This window comes from Procambarus clarkii, chromosome 69, assembly GCF_040958095.1.
Source record: "Procambarus clarkii isolate CNS0578487 chromosome 69, FALCON_Pclarkii_2.0, whole genome shotgun sequence".
NCBI classification, from domain to species: domain Eukaryota; kingdom Metazoa; phylum Arthropoda; class Malacostraca; order Decapoda; family Cambaridae; genus Procambarus; species Procambarus clarkii.
The window spans coordinates 5,549,675-5,574,674 of NC_091218.1; the positions used below are offsets into that span (position 1 = coordinate 5,549,675).

A 25,000-nucleotide genomic window follows, 5' to 3' on the forward strand; every position below is an offset into this window, starting at 1 on the left:
CACACTGTATTCTATCTTATCTCCCGTTATCACATTCATTATTATCCTTCTAAAGCGTATCCTATACATTCTCGAACTGATATATGCCGTTATTCTCATTTTTTGGTCACTGTGTTCCCTTCATTTTCCATTAGTTCTTTTTTGGACTTTTTTTTTTTTATCTGTCTGGCTGGATGATGGATGGTGAAACCGCACACTCCTTTTCCCCCCTCCCTCCCTTCTCTCTCTCTCTCTCTCTCTCTCTCTCTCTCTCTCTCTCTCTCTCTCTCTCTCTCTCTCTCTCTCTCTCTCTCTCTCTCTCTCTCTCTCTCTCTCTCTCTTGCCTTCTCATCTATTCATGCGTTAAGTCACCAGAGCAAAATTTCGAAATATTCTTCTGTCAGAAATGTTTCAGCTGTTAAAGCTGTCTACTTTATGAAGCTGTCCACCTTATAAAGCTGCCTACCTCATACGGCTGCCTACCTCATATGGCGGCCTACCTCATACGGCTGCCTACCTCATATGGCGGCCTACCTCATACGGCTGCCTACCTCATATGGCGGCCTACCTCATATGGCGGCCTACCTCATATGGCTGCCTACCTCATATGGCTGCCTACCTCATATGGCGGCCTACCTCATATGGCGGCCTACCTCATATGGCGGCCTACCTCATATGGCTGCCTACCTCATATGGCGGCCTACCTCATATGGCGGCCTACCTCATATGGCGGCCTACCTCATATGGCTGCCTACCTCATATGGCGGCCTACCTCATATGGCTGCCTACCTCATATGGCTGCCTACCTCATATGGCTGTCTGCCTCTTCAAACTGTCTACCTCTTCAAACTGTATACCTCATAAACCTGTCCACCTCATCAACTTGTCTACTTCATAAACGCTGTCTATCTCATATAAAGCTGTCTCCTTCTTAAAGCTCTCTACCTCTCATAAAGCTGTCAGTCTCTTAAAGCTGTCTACCTCTTAAAGCTGGTGACCTCCAAAACCTGAACAGTGCCCTGTGTTACGGGGTGAAGTAAAATAATATTAATATATATATATTGTGAGCTATTGAAGACGCACTACGTAGCCCTGAGGTCTGGGGCCAGATTCACGAAAGCACTTACGTAAGAACTTACGAACCTGGGGCCAGATTCACGAAGTAGTTAAGGAAGCACTTACGAACACGAACATTTTTTCTCAAGCTTTGGCGGCTTTGTTTACAATCATTAAACAGTTAATGAGCTCCGAAGCACCAGGAGGCTGTTTTATAACAATAACAACAGTTGATTGGCAAGTTTTCATGCTTGTAAACTGTTTAATAAATGTAACCAAAGCCGTCAAAGCCGTTTTCTTTGTCGCCCCCCCCCTCTCTCGCTCTCTCGCTCTCTCTCTCTCGCTCTCTCTCTCTCTCTCTCTCTCTCTCTCTCTCTCTCTCTCTCTCTCTCTCTCTCTCTCTCTCTCTCTCTCTCTCTCTCTCTCTCTCTCTCTCTCTCTCCCTCAGTTCTCCCCTGTTCTCCCTACCTCCCACTCACTCTCCCTTGTCCTCTCTTCCCTCTCCTTCTCTCACCCCTTCCCCCCCCCAGCTGAGCCAGGGGGAGGGGGGTTTCCTAGGGTAAAACTTCATTTCTCAGCCAAGATGACTTGCCAGGGAGGCGGCCGGTGCCTCAGACACAAACTGGGTCAAGGCTTCGCTTTTAATGACGGAGGAGTCGATGGCTCTCTCCAGGGCCAATTGGGAAGGTGTAGGGGGGGGGGGGAGTGTATGGGGGAGAGGGAGTGTATGGGGGAGGGGGAGGGGGAGTGTATGGGGCAGGAGGAGGGGGAGTGTATGGGGGAGGGGGAGGGGGAGTGTATGGGGCAGGAGGAGGGGGAGTGTATGGGGGAGGGGGAGGGGGAGGGGGAGTGTATGGGGCAGGAGGAGGGGGAGTGTATGGGGGAGGGGGAGGGGGAGTGTATGGGGGAGGGGAGGGAACTATCTCCTGAAAGCACCAAGCCATTACGACTATATATACCACTGGGAAGGGATCAGGATAAGGATTTGGGATGGGACGGGGGGAAGGAATGGTGCCCCAAGCACTTGTGGACGGTCGGGGATTGAACGCCGACCTGCATGAGGCGAGACCGTCGCTCTACCGTCCAGCCCAACTGGTTGGGCAGAAGGGGAAGGGGGGGGGGGGTTCTGGGGAGGGAAGGGGTGGGAATGTAAAGGGAAGGGATCTAAGGTAGAAGGAAGGGATATTAAGAAGCAGGACAGTGTGGTAGGAAGGCGGAAGAATTAATATAAGGAGAAGTAAGGCTGCAGCTATGTGGCACAGTGCCTGGATATTACAGCTGTGTGGCACAGTGCCTGGATATTACAGCTGTGTGGCACAGTGCCTGGATATTACAGCTGTGTGGCACAGTGCCTGGATATTACAGCTGTGTGGCACAGTGCCTGGATATTACAGCTATGTGGCACAGTGCCTGGATATTACAGCTATGTGGCACAGTGCCTGGATATTACAGCTACGTGGCACAGTACCTGGATATTACAGCTATGTGGCACAGTGCCTGGATATTACAGCTATGTGGCACAGTGCCTGGATATTACAGCTATGTGGCACAGTGCCTGGATATTACAGCTATGTGGCACAGTGCCTGGATATTACAGCTATGTGGCACAGTGCCTGGATATTACAGCTATGTGGCACAGTGCCTGGATATTACAGCTATGTGGCACAGTGCCTGGATATTACAGCTATGTGGCACAGTGCCTGGAGTAGCACAGTAGTACGACATAATGCCTGGATACTACAGTGATGCGGCAGAGTGCTGAAGTAGCACAGTCTTGTGGCAAAGTCTTGTGGGCTGTGTCTCTCGGTCTCAAGACACAGCTGTAATGAACACACACACTATACTTCTTCCCATTCTAAAGAATTGTGAAGCCTTCTATGCCCTTCTCTGATGATGCTATAGAGAGATATTGCCTCAAATACAATATTAAGTTATTATTATTACACTATTAAACCAAGTCTTTGGCCATCACTCGCTCTCTAATTGACGAACCGGACACCTCTAGGTTGCAATTGACGTAGAAAACTAACTTAAGGGAGCCGGTCGGCCGAGCGGACAGCACACTGGACTTGTGATCCTGTGGTCCTGGGTTCGATCCCAGGCGCCGGCGAGAAACAATGGGCAGAGTTTCTTTCACCCTATGCTCCTGTTACCTAGCAGTAAAATAGGTACCTGGGTGTTAGTCAGCTGTCACGGGCTGCTTCCTGGGGGTGGAGGCCTGGTCGAGGACCGGGCCGCGGGGACACTAAAGCCCCGAAATCACCTCAAGATAACCTCAAGATAACCTCAACCATGCTCTGTAGTTTCCTGGTGGCGGAAACTATGCATTGATTGATGAAGATTAAGATGGAGAATGTCTTATAGTAGTTTGATATAGTTTGACCTCTGTTTACGTTACATTTGCTGGGGTTAAAGTCAAGTAGCCACCTGGTTAACGCCCCCCGTTAATCACACCAGTTGGTTGACAGCGATGTTAGAAGTCAGTTGTGTGGTGACACTGTGTGTGTGTGTGTGTACTCACCTAATTGTGCTGGCGGGGGTTGAGCTTTGGCTCTTTGGTCCCGCCTCTCAACCGTCAATCAACTGGTGTACAGATTCCTGAGCCTACTGGGCTCTGTCATATCTACATTTAAAACTGTGTATGGAGTCAGCCTCCACCACATCACTGCCTAATGCATTCCATCCGTTAACTACTCTGACACTGAAAAAGTTCCTTCTAACGTCTCTGTGGCTCCTGTGGGTACTCAGTTTCCACCTGTGTCCCCTTGTTCGCGTACCACCAGTGTTGAATAGTTTATCATTGTTTACCCGGTCGATTCCTCTGAGGATTTTGTAGGTTGTGATCATGTCTCCCCTTACTCTTCTGTCTTCCAGTGTCGTAAGATGCATTTCCCGCAGCCTTTCCTCGTAACTCATGCCTCTTAGTTCTGGGACTAGTCTAGTGGCATACCTTTGGACTTTTTCCAGCTTCGTCTTGTGCTTGACAAGGTACGGGCTCCATGCTGGGGCCGCATACTCCAGGATTGGTCTTACATATGTGGTGTACAAGATTCTAAATGATTCCTTACACAGGTTCCTGAACACTGTTCTGATGTTAGCCAGCCTCGCATATGCCGCAGACGTTATTCTTTTTATGTGGGCTTCAGGAGACAGGTTTGGTATGATATCATCTCCTAGACCTTTCTCTCTGTCCGTTTCATTAAGTACTTCATCTCCTATTCTGTATCCTGTATCTGGCCTCCTATTTCCACTGCCTATTTTCATTACTTTGCATTTACTCGGGTTGAACTTCAACAGCCATTTGTTGGACCATTCACTCAGTCTGTCTAGGTCATCTTGTAGCCTCTTACTATCGTCCTCAGTTTCAATCCTCCTCATAATTTTTGCATCATCGGCAAACATTGAGAGAAACGATTCTATACCCTCTGGGAGATCATTTACATATATCAGAAACAGTATAGGTCCAAGGACCGACCCCTGCGGTACTCCACTCGTAACGTCTCGCCAATCTGAGACCTCATCCCTCACACTGACTCGTTGTCTCCTGTTACTTGGGTACTCCTGTATCCAACGGAGTACCTTCCCTTTCACTCCAGCCTGCATCTCCAGTTTTTTCACTAGCCTCTTGTGTGGCACTGTATCAAAGGCTTTCTGACAATCCAAAAATATGCAGTCTGCCCACCCTTCTCTTTCTTGCCTTATTTTTGTTGCCTGGTCGTAGAATTCAAGTAACCCTGTGAGGCAGGACCTGCCATCCCTGAACCCATGTTGATGCTGTGTTACAAAGTTCTTTCGCTCCAGGTGCTCCACTAGCTTTCTTCGCACAATCTTCTCCATCATCTTGCATGGTATGCAAGTTAGGGACACTGGCCTGTAATTCAGTGCCTCCTGTCTATCCCCTTTCTTGTATATCGGGACTACGTTAGCTGCTTTCCAAATTTTTGGCAGGTCCCCTGTTGCCAGTGATTTGTTATACACCATGGAGAGCGGGAGGCACAGTTCTTCTGCTCCTTCCTTTAGTATCCAAGGGGAGATTCCATCTGGGCCTATAGCCTTTGTCACATCCAACTTTAGTAAACACTTCCTTACTTCCCCGCTGGTAATCTCAAACTCTTCCAGTGGTTCCTGGTTAGCTATTCCCTCTCTTATCTCTGGGATTTCTCCTTGCTCTAAGGTGAAGACCTCTTGGAATTTCTTATTCAGTTCCTCACACACTTCCTTGTCGTTTGTAGTGAATCCTTCTGCCCCTATCCTTAATTTCATAACCTGTTCCTTTACTGTTGTTTTCTCGTGTGTGTGTGTGTGTGTGTGCGTGTGTGTGTGTGTGTGTGTGTGTGTGTGTGTGTGTGTGTGTGTGTGTGTGTGTGTGTGTGTGTGTGTGTGTGTGTGTACAGTCAGCCCCCCCACCTCCCTCACGTGGCCGTGGTTGGTTACTGTAGAGGTCAGTAGGTGTGGTGGTGGGTCGGGTGAGGTGTGGTGGAGAGCGTGTACTCTCTCTGCCTCATGGGGCGGCCGGGTGAGAGGGGTTCAGGGTTGCTGGCTCCATCAGGGCGTATTGATCTCTCTCTCCCGGGCTTATGCACGCACGCACTTGCACGCACGCACTTGCACGCACACGCGTGTCATATATGCGCATACACGCACTCATTTACAAGCATCTATACACGCATGTATGCACGGATTCACCCATAATTATATACTATACACACGCACGCGTGCACACAAACGCACACACATGCGTTTCCCCTCACACACACATGCGTTTCCCCTCACACACACATCCCCCCCCTCCCCATCTTGTTCTCAATACACACAAAGGACACACACACACACACACACACATGCAGAATGAGAGACAGATTACCGTTCTCCACATCTGTCTCTCACTAAAAATGCATATACAAATGCATGTCAATTTATATCTTATGTATTAAACACAAACTGGCCTCGGAAATAGGCCTATTTCTCATCCATTTATAAACCCCTTCTCGTGCCTAAGCGTTCATGCTCATTCCTCTCATGCTGTAAACAGCATGCACTTTAGGGAGCCGGTCGGCCGAGCAGACAGCACGCTGGACTTGTGATCCTGGGGTCGATCCCGGGCGCCGGCGAGAAACAATAGGCAGAGTTTCTTTCACCCTATGCCCCTGTTACCTAGCAGTAAAATAGGTCCCTGGGTGTTAGTCAGCTGTCACGGGCTGCTTCCTGGGGGTGGAGGCCTGGTCGAGGACCGGGCCGCGGGGACACTAAAGCCCCGAAATCATCTCAAGATAACCTCAAGATAGATACAGCTTAAATCACTCTCAGCCACTTAGTGTCACACTAAAGGGATAGCAATGAATGAAATAGTATCCTGTGGACACTTAAGTGATAATAGGGTGTTCACTGGTAATTAAATGACATTGTCTCACTTATGAAGGGAAAATGACACTTAAGTGATACTAGTGATTAGTGTACAATGCTGAAGATTAGCCCACTAGTACATTAGGCAGGTAGGATTAACACAGAAGGCGTCGACATATCAAGAAAATCATCTACGGAATTCCTTTCAAGGAGCTTCGTAAATACATGTTCCCTTACTTGAGACAATACGTGTTCCCTTACTTGAGACAATACATGTTCCCTTACTTGAGACAATACATGTTCCCTTACTTGAGACAATACGTGTTCCCTTACTTGAGACAATACATGTTCCCTTACTTGAGACAATACATGTTCCCTTACTTGAGACAATACATGTTCCCTTACTTGAGACAATACATGTTCCCTTGAGACAATACATGTTCCCTTACTTGAGACAATACATGTTCCCTTACTTGAGACAATACGTGTTCCCTTACTTGAGACAATACATGTTCCCTTACTTGAGACAATACATGTTCCCTTACTTGAGACAATACATGTTCCCTTACTTGAGACAATACATGTTCCCTTGAGACAATACATGTTCCCTTACTTGAGACAATACATGTTCCCTTACTTGAGACAATACATGTTCCCTTGAGACAATACATGTTCCCTTACTTGAGACAATACATGTTCCCTTACTTGAGACAATACATGTTCCCTTGAGACAATACATGTTCCCTTACTTGAGACAATACATGTTCCCTTACTTGAGACAATACATGTTCCCTTGAGACAATACATGTTCCCTTACTTGAGACAATACATGTTCCCTTACTTGAGACAATACGTGTTCCCTTACTTGAGACAATACATGTTCCCTTGAGACAATACATGTTCCCTTACTTGAGACAATACATGTTCCCTTACTTGAGACAATACATGTTCCCTTGAGACAATACATGTTCCCTTACTTGAGACAATACATGTTCCCTTACTTGAGACAATACGTGTTCCCTTACTTGAGACAATACGTGTTCCCTTACTTGAGACAATACATGTTCCCTTGAGACAATACATGTTCCCTTACTTGAGACAATACATGTTCCCTTACTTGAGACAATACATGTTCCCTTGAGACAATACATGTTCCCTTACTTGAGACAATACATGTTCCCTTACTTGAGACAATACGTGTTCCCTTACTTGAGACAATACGTGTTCCCTTGAGACAATACATGTTCCCTTACTTGAGACAATACGTGTTCCCTTACTTGAGACAATACATGTTCCCTTGAGACAATACATGTTCCCTTACTTGAGACAATACATGTTCCCTTACTTGAGACAATACATGTTCCCTTACTTGAGACAATACGTGTTCCCTTACTTGAGACAATACATGTTCCCTTACTTGAGACAATACATGTTCCCTTACTTGAGACAATACATGTTCCCTTACTTGAGACAATACGTGTTCCCTTACTTGAGACAATACATGTTCCCTTGAGACAATACATGTTCCCTTACTTGAGACAATACGTGTTCCCTTACTTGAGACAATACATGTTCCCTTACTTGAGACAATACATGTTCCCTTACTTGAGACAATACATGTTCCCTTACTTGAGACAATACGTGTTCCCTTACTTGAGACAATACATGTTCCCTTACTTGAGACAATACGTGTTCCCTTACTTGAGACAATACATGTTCCCTTACTTGAGACAATACGTGTTCCCTTACTTGAGACAATACATGTTCCCTTACTTGAGACAATACATGTTCCCTTACTTGAGACAATACGTGTTCCCTTACTTGAGACAATACGTGTTCCCTTACTTGAGACAATACATGTTCCCTTACTTGAGACAATACATGTTCCCTTACTTGAGACAATACGTGTTCCCTTACTTGAGACAATACATGTTCCCTTACTTGAGACAATACGTGTTCCCTTACTTGAGACAATAGAATTGCTGATGTTTAGTGAAAGGAAAGCAGAGATTAGCACTTACAACATTCAGTTAACTCCAGGACCCCCCCCCCCCCCCCGCCCCCACAGCACTCCATCGGAACCTCAGGACTACGAATCCCAGGTGCTGTCCACTCGGCTGCCAGGCCCCCTAGGAGACGGGAGAGACAAAGGCAGCAGAACATTAAGGAATATTAAGGTATAAATGCCAGAGGAGGTCTTAACACACCAGCCAGAGTAGCGCTCCTAAATTACATTTACGACCATTAACTATTCAAGGAGTTTAAGACTGCCTTAGGAGGAGGAGGAGGAGATCATGAGGATGGTGAGGGAGAGCGTGAGGGAGGATGTGAAGATCATGAGGATGGTGAGGGAGAGCGTGAGGGAGGAGGAGGAGATCATGAGGATGGTGAGGGAGAGCGTGAGGGAGGATGTGAAGATCATGAGGATGGTGAGGGAGAGCGTGAGGGAGGAGGAGGAGATCATGAGGATGGTGAGGGAGAGCGTGAGGGAGGATGTGAAGATCATGAGGATGGTGAGGGAGAGCGTGAGGGAGGAGGAGGAGATCATGAGGATGGTGAGGGAGAGCGTGAGCGAGGATGTGAAGATCATGAGGATGGTGAGGGAGAGCGTGAGGGAGGAGGAGGAGATCATGAGGATGGTGAGGGAGAGCGTGAGGGAGGATGTGAAGATCATGAGGATGGTGAGGGAGAGCGTGAGGGAGGATGTGAAGATCATGAGGATGGTGAGGGAGAGCGTGAGGGAGGAGGAGGAGATCATGAGGATGGTGAGGGAGAGCGTGAGGGAGGATGTGAAGATCATGAGGATGGTGAGGGAGAGCGTGAGGGAGGAGGAGGAGATCATGAGGATGGTGAGGGAGAGCGTGAGCGAGGATGTGAAGATCATGAGGATGGTGAGGGAGAGCGTGAGGGAGGAGGAGGAGATCATGAGGATGGTGAGGGAGAGCGTGAGGGAGGATGTGAAGATCATGAGGATGGTGAGGGAGAGCGTGAGGGAGGATGTGAAGATCATGAGGATGGTGAGGGAGGATGTGAAGATCATGAGGATGGTGAGGGAGAGCGTGAGGGAGGAGGAGGAGATCATGAGGATGGTGAGGGAGAGCGTGAGGGAGGAGGAGGAGATCATGAGGATGGTGAGGGAGAGCGTGAGGGAGGAGGAGATCATGAGGATGGTGAGGGAGAGCGTGAGGGAGGAGGAGATCATGAGGATGGTGAGGGAGAGCGTGAGGGAGGAGGAGATCATGAGGATGGTGAGGGAGGATGTGAAGATCATGAGGATGGTGAGGGAGAGCGTGAGGGAGGAGGTGAAGATCATGAGGATGGTGAGGGAGGAGGAGATCATGAGGATGGTGAGGGAGAGCGTGAGGGAGGAGGTGAAGATCATGAGGATGGTGAGGGAGAGCGTGAGGGAGGAGGAGATCATGAGGATGGTGAGGGAGAGCGTGAGGGAGGAGGTGAAGATCATGAGGATGGTGAGGGAGAGCGTGAGGGAGGAGGAGATCATGAGGATGGTGAGGGAGGAGGTGAAGATCATGAGGATGGTGAGGGAGAGCGTGAGGGAGGATGTGAAGATCATGAGGATGGTGAGGGAGAGCGTGAGGGAGGATGTGAAGATCATGAGGATGGTGAGGGAGAGCGTGAGGGAGGATGTGAAGATCATGAGGATGGTGAGGGAGAGCGTGAGGGAGGAGGTGAAGATCATGAGGATGGTGAGGGAGGAGGTGAAGATCATGAGGATGGTGAGGGAGGAGGTGAAGATCATGAGGATGGTGAGGGAGGAGGTGAAGATCATGAGGATGGTGAGGGAGGAGGTGAAGATCATGAGGATGGTGAGGGAGGAGGTGAAGATCATGAGGATGGTGAGGGAGAGCGTGAGGGAGGATGTGAAGGAGATCATGAGGATGGTGAGGGAGGATGTGAAGGAGATCATGAGGATGGTGAGGGAGGATGATACAGGAATATAAGAAGGGGAAAGGTGTACGTAACTACACTAAGAGCACTTACTCCTCTCCCGTAGTTACTGTTAGGTCTAGCTCTTGGGCCCCGCCTGCCACCCCCTGTTGCATCTGTTGCGGTGCAATTGAACTGTTCTGAGGCTCAAATGCTTTGTCGAATCTGTCTTTAAAGTAGTGGCTAGAGGCGGCTTCCAGGTGGGATGCTTCAGTCTCCCAGCCTGGGCGCCTTCGTTGGAGAGTTACTTCCATGAGGAGAGGGAGTGGATGGGAGAGGAGGGGAGAGATGGAAGAGGAGAGATGGAAGGGGAGGAAACTTGAAGAGAGTTTGGTGAGTAATAACTAATGCAGTGGAGTTATGGTGTCTCGTGAGGGTTCCTTCACCACTGTGGTGAGTGTGAGGAAGTGTGTGTGGTGAGTGTGTAGTGATGGTGAGTGTGTGATGAGGGGGGAGTGAGGGAGGACAAGAGACAGGAAGACCGAAGGAAGAGTGAGGTAGAATGAGGGAAGAGAGAGAGTGAGGTAGGGAAACTGTGAGGGAAGAGAGAGAGTGAGGTAGGGAAACTGTGAGGGAAGAAGAGGGGTGTAAGAGAGAGGTGAGGCAAGAGACTGGAGGAGTAAGATAGAAGGGCAAGAGTAAGGGGAGTGGACAGAGGAACAAGGTGATAGTGTCTGGCACAATTTATGGACAAACTTTAGTCGTGATGGATCTTGATTTATTTGAAGGACCTCGCTATCAGGGGTCCTTCCTACTGTTGTTGTTGGTGGTGAGCCCAATTAGGTGAATACACACCACACACACACACACACACACACACACACACGCACACACACACACACACACACACACACACACACACACACACACACACACACACACACACACACACACACACACAAGGCCAGTGTCCTTGACTTGTATACCATGCAAGGTGATGGAGAAGATCGTGAGAAAAAACCTGGTAACACATCTGGAGAGAAGGGACTTCGTGACAAATCGCCAACATGGATTCAGGGAGGGTAAATCTTGCCTTACAGGCTTGATAGAATTCTACGATCAGGTGACACAGATTAAGCAAGAAAGAGAGGGCTGGGCGGACTGCATTTTCTTGGATTGTCGGAAAGCCTTTGACACAGTACCGCATAAGAGGCTGGTACATAAGCTGGAGAGACAGGCAGGTGTAGCTGGTAAGGTGCTCCAGTGGATAAGGGAGTATCTAAGCAATAGGAAGCAGAGAGTTACGGTGAGGGGTGAGACCTCCGATTGGCGTGAAGTCACCAGTGGAGTCCCACAGGGCTCTGTACTCGGTCCTATCTTGTTTCTGATATATGTAAATGATCTCCCGGAGGGTATCGATTCATTTCTCTCAATGTTTGCGGACGATGCTAAAATTATGAGAAGGATTAAAACAGAAGAGGACTGTTTGAGGCTTCAAGAAGACCTAGACAAGCTGAAGGAATGGTCGAACAAATGGTTGTTAGAGTTTAACCCAACCAAATGTAATGTAATGAAGATAGGTGTAGGGAGCAGGAGGCCAGATACAAGGTATCATCTGGGAGAGGAAATTCTTCAGGAGTCAGAGAAGGAAAAAGACTTGGGGGTTGATATCACGCCAGACCTGTCTCCTGCAGCACATATCAAGCGGATAACATCAGCGGCATATGCCAGGCTGGCCAACATACGAACGGCATTCAGAAACTTGTGTAAAGAATCATTCAGAACTTTGTATACCACATATGTCAGGCCAATCCTGGAGTATGCAGCCCCAGCATGGAGTCCATATCTAGTCAAGGATAAGACTAAACTGGAAAAGGTTCAAAGGTTTGCCACCAGACTAGTACCCGAGCTGAGAGGTATGAGCTACGAGGAGAGACTACGGGAATTAAACCTCACTTCGCTGGAAGACAGAAGAGTTAGGGGGGACATGATCACCACATTCAAGATTCTGAAGGGGATTGATAGGGTAGATAAAGACAGTCTATTTAACACAAGGGGAACACGCACAAGGGGACACAGGTGGAAACTGAGTGCCCAAATGAGCCACAGAGATATTAGAAAGAACTTTTTTAGTGTCAGAGTGGTTGACAAATGGAATGCATTAGGAAGTGATGTGGTGGAGGCTGACTCCATACACAGTTTCAAGTGTAGATATGACAGAGCCCGATAGGCTCAGGAATCTGTACACCTGTTGATTGACGGTTGAGAGGCGGGACCAAAGAGCCAGAGCTCAACCCCCGCAAACACAACTAGGTGAGTAACTAGGTGAGTACACACACACACACACACACACACACACACACACACACACACACACACACACACACACACACACACACACGCACACACGCACACACACACACACGCACACACACACACACACACACACACACACACACACACACACACACACACACACACACACACACACACACACACGCTATTAAGCGTTATATGACAAAGAGTGCTGGGAAGACGGGACACCACGAGCATAGCTCTCGTCCTGTAACTACACTTAGGTAATTACACTTAGGTAATTACACACACACACACACACACACACACACACACACACGCACACACACGCACACACACGCACACACACACACGCACACACACACACACACACACACACACACACACACACACACACACACACACACACACACATACACACACACACACACACACACACACACACACACACACACACCCGAGATAGTGAGCTACTTCAGGAATGCCTTAACTCAGCGTTCCGGCCGGATTAGCCGTGATTGGCCAATCTCAGCCGTCCCCCACAACAATGGCGAGACGAAGAAGCTGCCTCCATCTCCACCACTATCATTCCCATTCCTGAGAACGCCTGGGGGTCACCCCCAGTGTGTTCCAGGCCCCCCTGGAATGCCTCGGGGGGGAGGGGAGAAGGGGAGTGGTATATATATATCATTGTTAAGTTTCCTATTTATGATCTTTGTACTTAGGCCTTGGAATGTGTGTGTTTATCAAACTATTTGTGCCTGCAGGATCGAGCTCCAAGCTCGATCCTGCAGGCACGCCCAGCGCCCAGGCCCTAAATTTTTAGCGTCCAGGCCCTAAATTTTTAGCGTCCAGGCCCTAAATTTTTAGCGTCCAGGCCCTAAATTTTTAGCGTCCAGGCCCTAAATTTTTAGCGTCCAGGCCCTAAATTTTTAGCGCCCAGGCCCTAAATTTTTAGCGTCCAGGCCCTAAATTTTTAGCGTCCAGGCCCTAAATTTTTAGCGTCCAGGCCCTAAATTTTTAGCGTCCAGGCCCTAAATTTTTAGCGTCCAGGCCCTAAATTTTTAGCGCCCAGGCCCTAAATCGTGTCTAATTCAAAATCAGAGAGAAAAGGTTGAGAGAGCTGAATTTTTTTAGAAAACAGGAAGTAGAGAGGTGACATGATTGAGGCATAGAAGATTCTCTGGTTAAATTACGCAACATGGAAGACAATAGAACGAGAGGCGTGAATAGAGAGGAAGACCTAGATGACCCAGAGAAACATTATTTCAGTGTGAGAGCTAGAATTCAATTGATTCAGCTAGATACGGTTGACACTAACTTGAACTATTTGGTAAGTGCATATATATATATATATATATATATATATATATATATATATATATATATATATATATATATATATATATATATATATATATATATATATGACAGGAACTCAGAGGCTTGAGAAGTATTGCAATATAGTGAGGGCGAGATCGGTGGGGATCGGGAGCTAGAGCTTGACCTGTAAACTGAACTGAGCACCACAGAGCGAGTATACTTGCCTCTGGACGCAGATTAATTTCTTCCGTTAGACATTCAATTATCTCTCTCTCTCTCTCTCTCTCTCTCTCTCTCTCTCTCTCTCTCTCTCTCTCTCTCTCTCTCTCTCTCTCTCTCTCTCTCTCTCTCTCTCTCTCTCTCTTTTCCCCTTTGCATTCCCTCATTCCGTTCTGTATTCTCTAGTAGGGACGGGAAAATAAAAAAAAAATGACAAACGAGAATGAGAATATTCTAGATCTGGTCTTCACAAACAATGAAGACATAATCAGAGACATTACGATATCAGATACCACATACTCAGATCACAAGCTCATTGAAGTGCAAACGACCATCAATACTCAGAATAGACCTAAAACGTTGATCAAGTGAGAGGGGCTATTCAGTAAATTCAATTTTAATAATAAAAGGATAGACTGGGAGATAATAAACAGGGAACTTACAAACATTCCATGGGGAACTGTTCTAAGTAATACAAGTCCTACAGAAGGAATAGAAAAACTGACTTCGGAAGCGTATCAAGTCTGTCTGAAACATGTTCCTTTGAGGAAAGTCAGAAAGAGGATCCAATGTAGAAAGAGAACGCAGACGACACTATAGAAGAAGAAAAAAATAACTGAAATGCTTAAGCAGACACGAATTTCCCTACAAATAAGGAATAATTTAAATAGGGAGATTGAAGAAATCGAGCAGGAAATTGAAACACTCATATCAGACTGAAGAAAGGCAGTTCGAACAGAAAGCAATTCAGGAAATAAAGACAAATCCAAAATACTTCTTCACATATGAGAAATCAAAAGCAAAAAAACCACTGCCAGTATTGGACCTATTCGTACAAGTGAAGGTTCATACACGGAGGATGACACAGAAATTACTGAAATCCTAAAAAAAAAACAGTATGAGGACATGTTTAGCACATCCAATAAATCAACATGAAAGTGGAAGATCCGGACAACTTCTTTATGCGTGATATCCAAGCCCTGTAAATATAACTGATATCACACGAGCGTACTAGACTTTGAAAGAGAAATTGACAACATGCCCATGTACTCGGCCCCAGGTCCAGACTCATGGAATTCAATATTTATAAAGAAATGTAAGGTGCCAGTAGCACAGGCACTCAGTATAGTTATCTTGAGATGATTTCGGGGCTTTTAGTGTCACCGCGGCCCGGTCCTCGACCAGGCCTCCACCCCCAGGAAGCAGCCCGTGACAGCTGACTAACACCCAGGTACCTATTTTACTGCTAGGTAACAGGGGCATAGGGTGAAAGAAACTGTGCCGATTGTTTCTCGCCGGCGCCTGGGATCGAACCCAGGACCACAGGATCACAAGTCCAGCGTGCTGTCCGCTCGGCCGACCGGCTCCCCAGTGTGCCCTGCCACCCATTCCTCCCCCCCCCCCCTCTCCCCCCATCTCGTTCCACCTCTCAACCACATTCCAGAGCCACTAGAGAACTTCCGGCAGTAACAATAGTCGTTGGAGTGGGCGTGACTGGTGCCGCCCCTCCTCTTAACAGTCTCACGCCCACACGCCCACGACCCCCACCTCACGCCCAAAACCTCTCCCCTCCCCTACCCCCCACAACCCCACCCTCCCCCCACTCCCCCTTCCCTGCAATAACAGTCAAAAACTTGGCTTGAATTTCCACATGAAGTTGTGAGTTCCCCAACGGTACGGAACGCGACGCTCCGTAACCCCAACGCTCCGTTCCCCGAAGGTACGGAGCGTCGCGTTCCGTACCTGTGTTCGGTGGGGAGAAGGTGGAGAGATACAGATAAAGGAACAGTCTTAGAAATGGGCCGTCCGTGTCTCGAGGGAGGACACAGTCTTATTGGAAGTTATCTTATAAAGTGCGTGCTTGCGTGCGGGCCTGAGTGCGTGCGTGTTTGGGAGGGGGGCGAGCTCCCCCCACTGGGCTAGGAATGTGTGGTGGTAGTTGATGATGGTGGTGGTGGTGGTGGTAGTGGTGGTGATGGTGGTGGTGGTGGTGGTGGTAGTGGTGGTGGTAGTGATGGTGGTGGTGGTGGTGGTAGTGGTGATGGTGATGGTGGTGGTGGTGGTGGTGGTGGTGGTGGTGATGGTGGTGGTGATGGTAGTGGTGGTGGTGGTGATGGTGGTGGTGGTTAGTGATAGTGGTGGTGATGGTGGTGGTGGTTAGTGATAGTGGTGGTGATGCTGGTGGTGGTGGTGGTAGTGGTGGTGATGGTGGTGGTGGTGGTGGTGGTAGTGGTGGTGGTAGTGATGGTGGTGGTGGTGATGGTAGTGGTGATGGTGGTGGTGGTGGTGGTGATGGTGGTGGTGATGGTGGTGATGGTGGTGGTGGTGGTGGTGGTGATGGTAGTGGTGGTGGTGGTGGTGGTGGTTAGTGATAGTGGTGACTGGTGAAAGACGTGTTTGTGGTAGCTTGCATGATAGTGGTTGAGTTAGTTTTCATTATTTGTGGTTGGCTTCGCTAATGGTGGTAATGGTAGGGAGGATGATGATGATGATGATGATGATGATGATGATGATGGCGCAGTTGTAATAAAAAACAAAATATAATATTGGCAGAAAAGATAGGGGGTGGTCCTCCCCCCCCCCCCCCCTCCCTCCTTCCCATTCACAAGACGTTCCACTCATTCATAAATCCGTGAGTGTTGCCAACGCCAAGGTGCACAAACTGATGTGTCCTGACCAGACTGTTTGTGTGTACTGTGTGTGTGTTTGTGTGTGTGTTTGTGTGTGTGTTTGTGTGTGTGTACTGTGTGTGTGTGTGTGTGTGTGTGTGTGTGTGTGTGTGTGTACTGTGTGTGTGTGTGTACTGTGTGTGTAGTGTGTGTGTGTGTGTGTGTGTGTGTGTGTGTACTGTGTGTGTGTGTGTACTGTGTGTGTGTGTGTACTGTGTGTGTAGTGTGTGTGTGTGTGTGTGTGTGTGTGTGTGTACTGTGTGTGTGTGTGTACTGTGTGTGTGTGTGTACTGTGTGTGTAGTGTGTGTGTGTGTGTGTGTGTGTGTGTGTGTGTACTGTGTGTGTGTGTGTACTGTGTGTGTGTGTGTGTTTAGAGAGAAATATATGTTGTTGACCTAATAGAGAAAACAATGGACTGGTTAGAAAGGCGGGGTCCAAGAGCTAATAGCTCAATTACAAAAGCCCAAATAATAAATACAAAGAGTAAACACACACACACATACACACACACACACAAACACACACAAAACAATACAATGAATGACTAGAGACTGTAGTGGGAGTATGTGTTGTATGAGGCGGGGTACAGAGGGAAATACAGCCGATACAAGACAATAGCCGCTGCCACCACCCCTCCCCCTACCAACCTCCCCCTCCCCCCCCCCCACACACAACCGGAAGCACGTGCTCCCAGCACGTGTTGTGACTACATTGTTGCCATATTTATGGCAAGAATTATTTGTTGGCTTATTTCTTAAACGATTTAATATTTTTAATATTTTTATATTCCGCACCCCGTTTACACCAATATATATATATATATAGGATCAGCAGGTGGGTTCACAGGACTACGACCCAACCACATCAAACAAATGCTCAACCCTGCACTGGGAGACATTGCACAGGGCCTCCTGGTGGAACTAACTAGATTCGCCAACACATGTCTAGCTGGCAACATACCAGAGACCATACGGCCTTTCTTTTTTGGCGCTACCCTCTGTGCCCTGAGGAAAAAAGATGGAGGAATCAGACCGATAGCTGTCGGCAATTCACTCCGGCGTCTCGTCGCTAAGGCTGCTGCTAGAGCAGTTAGTCAGGCAGCAGCCGACATGCTGAAGCCAAAACAGCTTGGGTTTGGCATTCCCCAAGGGTGTGAGGCAGCGGCTCATGCAGCTAGAGCCTACATTGCCAACATTACGAATGAAAAAGCCCTGATAAAGCTGGACTTCAAAAATGCTTTCAATCTGGTTAGAAGGGATGCAGTACTCAGTGCAGTTCATCGCCTTTTTCCTTCCCTCTACCCGTTTGTAAACTCATGCTACAGCAAGAATCTAACCCTGCTTTTTGGGGAACATGAAATTGAATCACAAGAAGGTGTCCAACAAGGTGACCCCCTTGCTCCTTTTCTGTTCTGCCTAGTTATCAAGGAAGTCACCGATAACCTGTCCAGTGAGCTCAACATTTGGTTTTTGGATGATGGTACTCTAGCCGGCTCCCCAGCCTCACTCTTGGACGACATAAGAATAATCCAGGAGCAAGGAGCAAGCCTAGGCCTCACCCTGAACCCTTCCAAGTGCGAAATAACCTCCACCAACCAGCACATAATAGAGCAAATAAAGGTTGTTTTGCCTGACATTCATACAACCAACCCTGAGGACAGCACACTCCTAGGTGCTCCTCTTGGAAGGAATGCCATCGACGGGGTCCTTGGTAAGAAGATCACTGACCTGAAGAGGATGAACGAGAGGATTGAAGACATCGATGCTCATGATGCACTTTACCTCATCACCAGATGCTTGTCCCTCCCCAGGCTGACCTACTTTCTAAGATGTTCGCCATCTTTCAACAATATTAAATTAGAAGAGTATGACAGCTTGCTGAAATCAACACTAGAAAAAGCCCTCAATCTTTCCCTCAGCGACTCACAGTGGAAACAGGCCTCCCTTCCTGTCAGACTCGGGGGCCTTGGCGTGCGCACAGCAACACAAATTGCTGTACCAGCATTCCTGTCCTCTTCAGTGGGGTCTGACAACCTGGTGAAGGAAATCCTACCTGAGCACCTAGTTCAACAGGCAGGGGTGCATGATCCCAGCTTCACAGACTGCACAACCAAATGGGTCTCTCTCGCAGGACCAGCACCCCAACCACCGCCTTCTGAAGCCCATAAGCAATCCAGCTGGGATCGCCCCATTGCCGACCAAGAAGCTGCAACTTTGCTAGAAGCTGCGACGACACCACATGACACTGCCCGACTTAGAGCTGTAGCAGCTCCCCATGCAGGTGATTTCCTATTAGCAACCCCAATGTCAGCAACCGGCACCCGTCTCACACCGCAGGCCCTCCGAATTGCCGTGGCTCTTCGCCTAGCTGCCCCAATCCACACCGAATACATGTGTATTTGCGGCGAGGCAGAGGCCGACAGATATGGACGGCATGGCCTTCTTTGCCAAAGGACCGGAGGATGGCATGCAAGACACGGCGAGGTTAATGACATTATTAAGAGAAGCCTTACCACAGCCGGTTGTCCAGCAGAGAGAGAGCCCCGTTACCTAATGTCCCGCAACTCTGATGAGCCTGTCGGTCGCCCAGACGGAATTACGGTGAACCCCTGGAAGAATGGTAGACAGTTGGTGTGGGACTACACTTGCGTTTCAACTTTAGCCAATACCTATGTTGATTTCAGTGCTACACAAGCAGGAGGAGCTGCCAATCACCGGGAAGCGGCCAAGTCACGTAAATACAGAGACCTTGAGCACCACTACAATTTTGTCCCCATTGCCTCAGAGACGCTTGGTGCCTGGGGTAAAAGTGCTGCTAGCTTTTTAAAGGAGTTGGGGTCTAAGCTAATCGAAACAACTAGAGACCCCAGAGCTGCCAGTTTTCTTTTTCAGCGCCTTAGTGTGGCAATCCAGAGAGGAAATGCTCACTGCATCCATGGTTCGTGCCCGCCATCTGAGGAGCTGGAGGAGCTATTCAACTTATGACAAGCAGCCTTGTACCCTGTATGTAATCAATATTGTAACTTTTTTTGTGTAATGACATTTTCAAATAAAGTTAGATAAATATACACACTTAACAAAAGAATAGGGGTGGTAGGAGAAGAAAATATCAAAGTGTTCAGTGAGGATCCAAAAGGTCTTCTCTGAGTACTCTTTATTTTCTTCTCTGAGGCTATGGGTCCCTACATTTGCACCAGAGGTGGTACCCCTCCTATATATACATATATATATATATATATATATATATATATATATATATATATATATATATATATATATATATATATATATATAATGTGTGTGTGTATTCACCTAGTTGTGTTTGCGGGGGGTTGAGCTGTTCTCTTTCGGCCCGCCTCTCAACTGTCAACCAACTCTTATTAACTACTAAACTACTAACCATGGGCAAAGTTTCTTTCACCGTAATGCCCTGTTTACCTAGCAGTCAGTAGGTACCTGGGAGTTAGACAGCTGCTATGAGCTGCTTCCTGTGTGTGTGTGTGTGTGTGTGTGTGTGTGTGTGTGTGTGTGTGTGTGTGTGTGTGTGTGTGTGTGTGTGTGAAAATAATCAGTTGATTGACAGTTGAGAGGCGGACCTAAAAAGCTCTCCCTCCCCCCCCCCCCACAAGCAGAACTAGGAGAGTACATATACACTTTGATGACTAAGTATCAACAAGATGGTGATCATGTTAGGTCAAGACAGCCTAAGACACTCCCTGCGTCACTTGCCGCAGCCTCGCGACTCCTCTACATCTTAATCCTTTCCTCTTGTTTTAATTTGAATTTAAACAAGTTGTTTATTGCTATAAACAACGGTGTGGTGATTGGGAGCTCATGGTTTAGGAAAGATGTATATGTTTCGTAAGGGGGTTGTGGAAAGGCTTGATGGTTCCTGGTTCTGGTTTGAAGTACATTATTTGGTGATCTTGAGGTTATCTCGAGATGATTTCGGGGCTTTAGTGTCCCCGCGGCCCGGTCGTCGACCAGGCCTCCACCCCCAGGAAGCAGCCCGTGACAGCTGACTAACACCCAGGTACCTATTTTACTACTAGGTAACAGGGGCATAGGATGAAAGAAACTCTGCTCATTGTTTCTCGCCGGCGCCTGGGATCGAACCCAGGACCACAGGATCACAAGTCCAGCGTGCTGTCCGCTCGGCCGACCGGCTCCCTTATTAACCGGTGTATTTATTCTCTTCGCTCGTAAATGTTATCTATATATATTTTTTTCTCTCCTCTCTCAGGTAAGGAGTGAGAGGTGAGAGTGACCTGGACCAGCGGCCCCAGGGAGAGGTAAGGTCAACCTCAGGAACAGGGTTCGATCCTCCTCAGTATCTGTCAGAAAATATGGCCCAAGTTAGTGGGAATGTCAAGCTGAAAACACTGGAGTGAGGGGTTAGTGGCGAAGTGGGCTACATGATGTGGTTGTAGACCTACCCCCCCCCCCTCCTCCCTTCTTCCTACCCTCCTCCCTTCTTCCTACCCTCCTCCCTGCCCTCCTACCTCCTTCCTAACTCCCCCCCCCCCCACCCTCTTGCCCAAGGCCGCGCCATCTCGTGAATAATTAGGCCGCTTTGTTTACCCAATTTGTTGATGTGATTACCGCCACTTAGTGGGGGTGATGCTGGGGGGGGAGGGGGGGGGGCAGGGTAGTGGGGGGGAAGGTGGAGAAAGGAGGGGAAGTGTATGGAAGATGGGGGGTGGGGGAGGATGGTGCGAGAAGGAAGAGGGGAGTTAGAAGAGGAAATAAGGAAGTGAGATTGAAGGAGAGAAGGAGAAGGGAAATGACAGATGGAGGAATAGGGAAGAGGAAGAGATGGGATTTAGGAGAGGGAGTTAAGAGAGGGAGGGGAGAGGGGGGTAAGAATGGTGGGATGGGAGGAAGGAAAGGAAGAAAGTTTGGAGATGATAAAGAAAGTTGTCTGACTATATGCTGGGACTTGGGCCATCGGGGCCTCGAACCGCCGACCAAGAAAGGAGAGAAAAGCAGTAGACGTGACTGTAGGAATGTACAATAGAGGAAAGAGCCCTACCTTGAGGTTACCTTGAAGTGCTTCCGGGGCTTAGCGTCCCCGCGGCCCGGTCGTCGACCAGGCCTCCTGGTTGCCGGACTGATCAACCAGGCTGTTGGACGCGGCTGCTCGCAGCCTGACGTACGAGTCACAGCCTGGTTGATCAGGTATCCTTTGGAGGAGCCCGAGGAATGCCTGGGGGTGTAGGTGGGTGCAGGGACGAGTGTCTCCTGTGATAAGGTGGACCACGTTAGTGGTTCGTTGTCTGGGGGGGGGAGGGATTGATGGAACAGAGGTATTGTGGTGGCCGTTGTAAGGAGGTGGGAGGCCGTTATTACCTAGGTGTCCTTATATTGGGTTGTTGCTATCGTTGCTGTTGCTGCTGGTTGTTAGTGGTTGTTGATATCGTTTGTAGTGGGTGTTGTTAGTATGTATACAACCTATTTTTCACACATTTCAGATACCCCCATCTGTAACTCCCCCCCTTCCCCTTCCCTAGCCCCTCCCCTGTTTCTCTTCTCCCCCCACCTCTCCTCTCCCCCCCCCACCTCTCCCCCTACAACACCCCAGCAAGTTAGCCGCCATCTGGGTGAGAGGACAAAGATGGAAACTTTATACCCAATTGACAAAGACACATTAGAAAACTTCGTCACAAAGGTTATGAATAAATGGAATGGACAAGAAAGGAGGTGGAAGAGAAAAGCAACGATAAAACATGGACAGAGTACAGAGATAGAGAGGTACTAAAGAGCCCTAGAAACGAGTACTCTTGAGTCAGAAGGAAAGCTGAGACAGTTTTTAAAGATTATGGCAATATCTTAGCACCATTCAATACCGTTGTCTTGTAATGTAGAGAGAAAGTCAGCAATAACAGATCACTGGATGTGGTCCAGCAACCAGGAGACCTGGTCGACGACCGGGCCGCGGGGACACTAAGCCCCGGAAGCACCTCAAGGTAACCTCAAGGTAACAAGGTAAGGTGGTGGTGGAAACAAGGGGAAATTCTCGTACAAAACAGTACGGTATAATTACGGTGTTGTGTGAGGAACTCAGAGATATCAAGAGATCTTTTCTGAAGAGACTATGATGACGAGATGAAAGGTAGCCAGAAGAAACACTAGATGGCACTGTAGTCACTGTAGATACGGTGAAATAAGCACCCTATCTACAGTGTAGATAGGGTGCTTATTAGTAGAAGTAGACGCAACTAATGTAATAGCATCATATTTAACATCACAATTACCAATATACAAGTGGGGACATGAAGACTGAGTATAGAGTCTTATCTTCCCTCGTTATCATCCTGAGCCTTATTAACATTCCTCATGACAGGCCTCTCTCACTCACTCACTCACTCACTCACTCACTCACTCATCCGGAGACATTGTTAGGTAAGTAGTGTTAGGTAAGTACCTGCCACACCCGCCCCGACACTGTCCACCTCTGTCGTCACCATCCTCCATCACCATCCTTCATCACCATCCTCCATCACCATCCTCCATCACCATCCTTACTCCTTGTCCACACTCCTTATATCCTCCTCCTCCTCCTCCACTTCAGTTAAGAAATATTGAAAGTGACATTTCTTTTAACTGTTAATGGCGTAGTTAATGAAGCTCGTTGCCTTCGCTAGGATACTCTTCCCCCCCCCTTGCCATCTCTCCTTCCCTCCCTCCCTCCCCTCCCATCTCCCTCCCTCCCTCTCCTTGAAAACTGCGTCTTCTACGTTATTAGCGGCCATTACACTGTTGATATCCTGTAGTTACTGTTGACGGCGTGAGTGCTCACCCGTCACTGACTACGGGAAGGCAGGATCCGTTGAACAAATCCACAAGGGCCGTGACGAGGATTCGAACCCACGTCCGAGAGCATCCCAGACGCTGCCTTAATCGACTGAGCTACGACATGGTATAAGAATTGCAAGCGGGAAATCATCTTGATTTACCAAGGGATCCTGCAGCCTCTCCGAGACACAAACCCTGCAGCCTCTCCGAGACACAAACCCTGCAGCCTCTCCGAGACACAAACCCTGCAGCCTCTCCGAGACACAAACCCTGCAGCCTCTCCGAGACACAAACCCTGCAGCCTCTCCGAGACACAAACCCTGCAGCCTCTCCGAGACACAAACCCTGCAGCCTCTCCGAGACACAAACCCTGCAGCCTCTCCGAGACACAAACCCTGCAGCCTCTCCGAGACACAAACCCTGCAGCCTCTCCGAGACACAAACCCTGCAGCCTCTCCGAGACACAAACCCTGCAGCCTCTCCGAGACACAAACCCTGCAGCCTCTCCGAGACACAAACCCTGCAGCCTCTCCGAGACACAAACCCTGCAGCCTCTCCGAGACACAAACCCTGCAGCCTCTCCGAGACACAAACCCTGCAGCCTCTCCGAGACACAAACCCTGCAGCCTCTCCGAGACACAAACCCTGCAGCCTCTCCGAGACACAAACCCTGCAGCCTCTCCGAGACACAAACCCTGCAGCCTCTCCGAGACACAAACCCTGCAGCCTCTCCGAGACACAAACCCTGCAGCCTCTCCGAGACACAAACCCTGCAGCCTCTCCGAGACACAAACCCTGCAGCCTCTCCGAGACACAAACCCTGCAGCCTCTCCGAGACACAAACCCTGCAGCCTCTCCGAGACACAAACCCTGCAGCCTCTCCGAGACACAAACCCTGCAGCCTCTCCGAGACACAAACCAGGGTTTTACGCTTAGGAAATGTATATGTTTATTTCTCAGAATGTTTGGCAATATGTTTATTGTTTGTGATGTGTGTCTATATATGTATGAACACGATGTACTGAACGGGGTGAGAATAGCTTGAGCTACCTCATCCCTTTGTGTGTGTTTTACCTTATTAAACTGATTTAAATTTAAATTTCAATTCAGGGTTTTACGCAATTTTCAAATCCGGTCTCCAAGCCCACTAACTACCCTTGTAGTACCCGTTGGCGTAGAAATGACCTATTCCCAGGCTTGAAATCTTAGTCGAATCTTGCCTTAAACTTGCGGGTGGAGGTTTCTACGACCTCTTCATTCAGTACCTTCCCCTCCTTGACTCCCCGTACTGGGTACAAGAATTTTCGCACATTTCTTGGGCTCAGTTATTGTGGGAATGATTGCCAGCTTCCCATACCAGTTACCCCAGTTTGTGTCTCTCCAGTTGACTGATTGATGAAGATTAAGCCACA

At 48.4% G+C, this 25,000-nt stretch overlaps 2 protein-coding genes across 2 annotated transcripts; one reads left to right on the forward strand and one right to left on the reverse strand.

Annotated features, from left to right (window-relative positions):
• Nucleotides 1-8,650: 8,650 nt before the first annotated feature.
• Nucleotides 8,651-9,502, reverse strand: LOC138355794 (NADH-ubiquinone oxidoreductase chain 2-like). The gene has a single exon (XM_069311321.1). The coding sequence runs from the start codon at nt 9,500-9,502 to the stop codon at nt 8,651-8,653; it is 852 nt and encodes a 283-aa protein (XP_069167422.1).
• Nucleotides 9,503-9,839: 337 nt separating this feature from the next.
• Nucleotides 9,840-10,340, forward strand: LOC138355795 (uncharacterized protein PF3D7_1120000-like). The gene has a single exon (XM_069311322.1). The coding sequence runs from the start codon at nt 9,840-9,842 to the stop codon at nt 10,338-10,340; it is 501 nt and encodes a 166-aa protein (XP_069167423.1).
• Nucleotides 10,341-25,000: the final 14,660 nt, after the last annotated feature.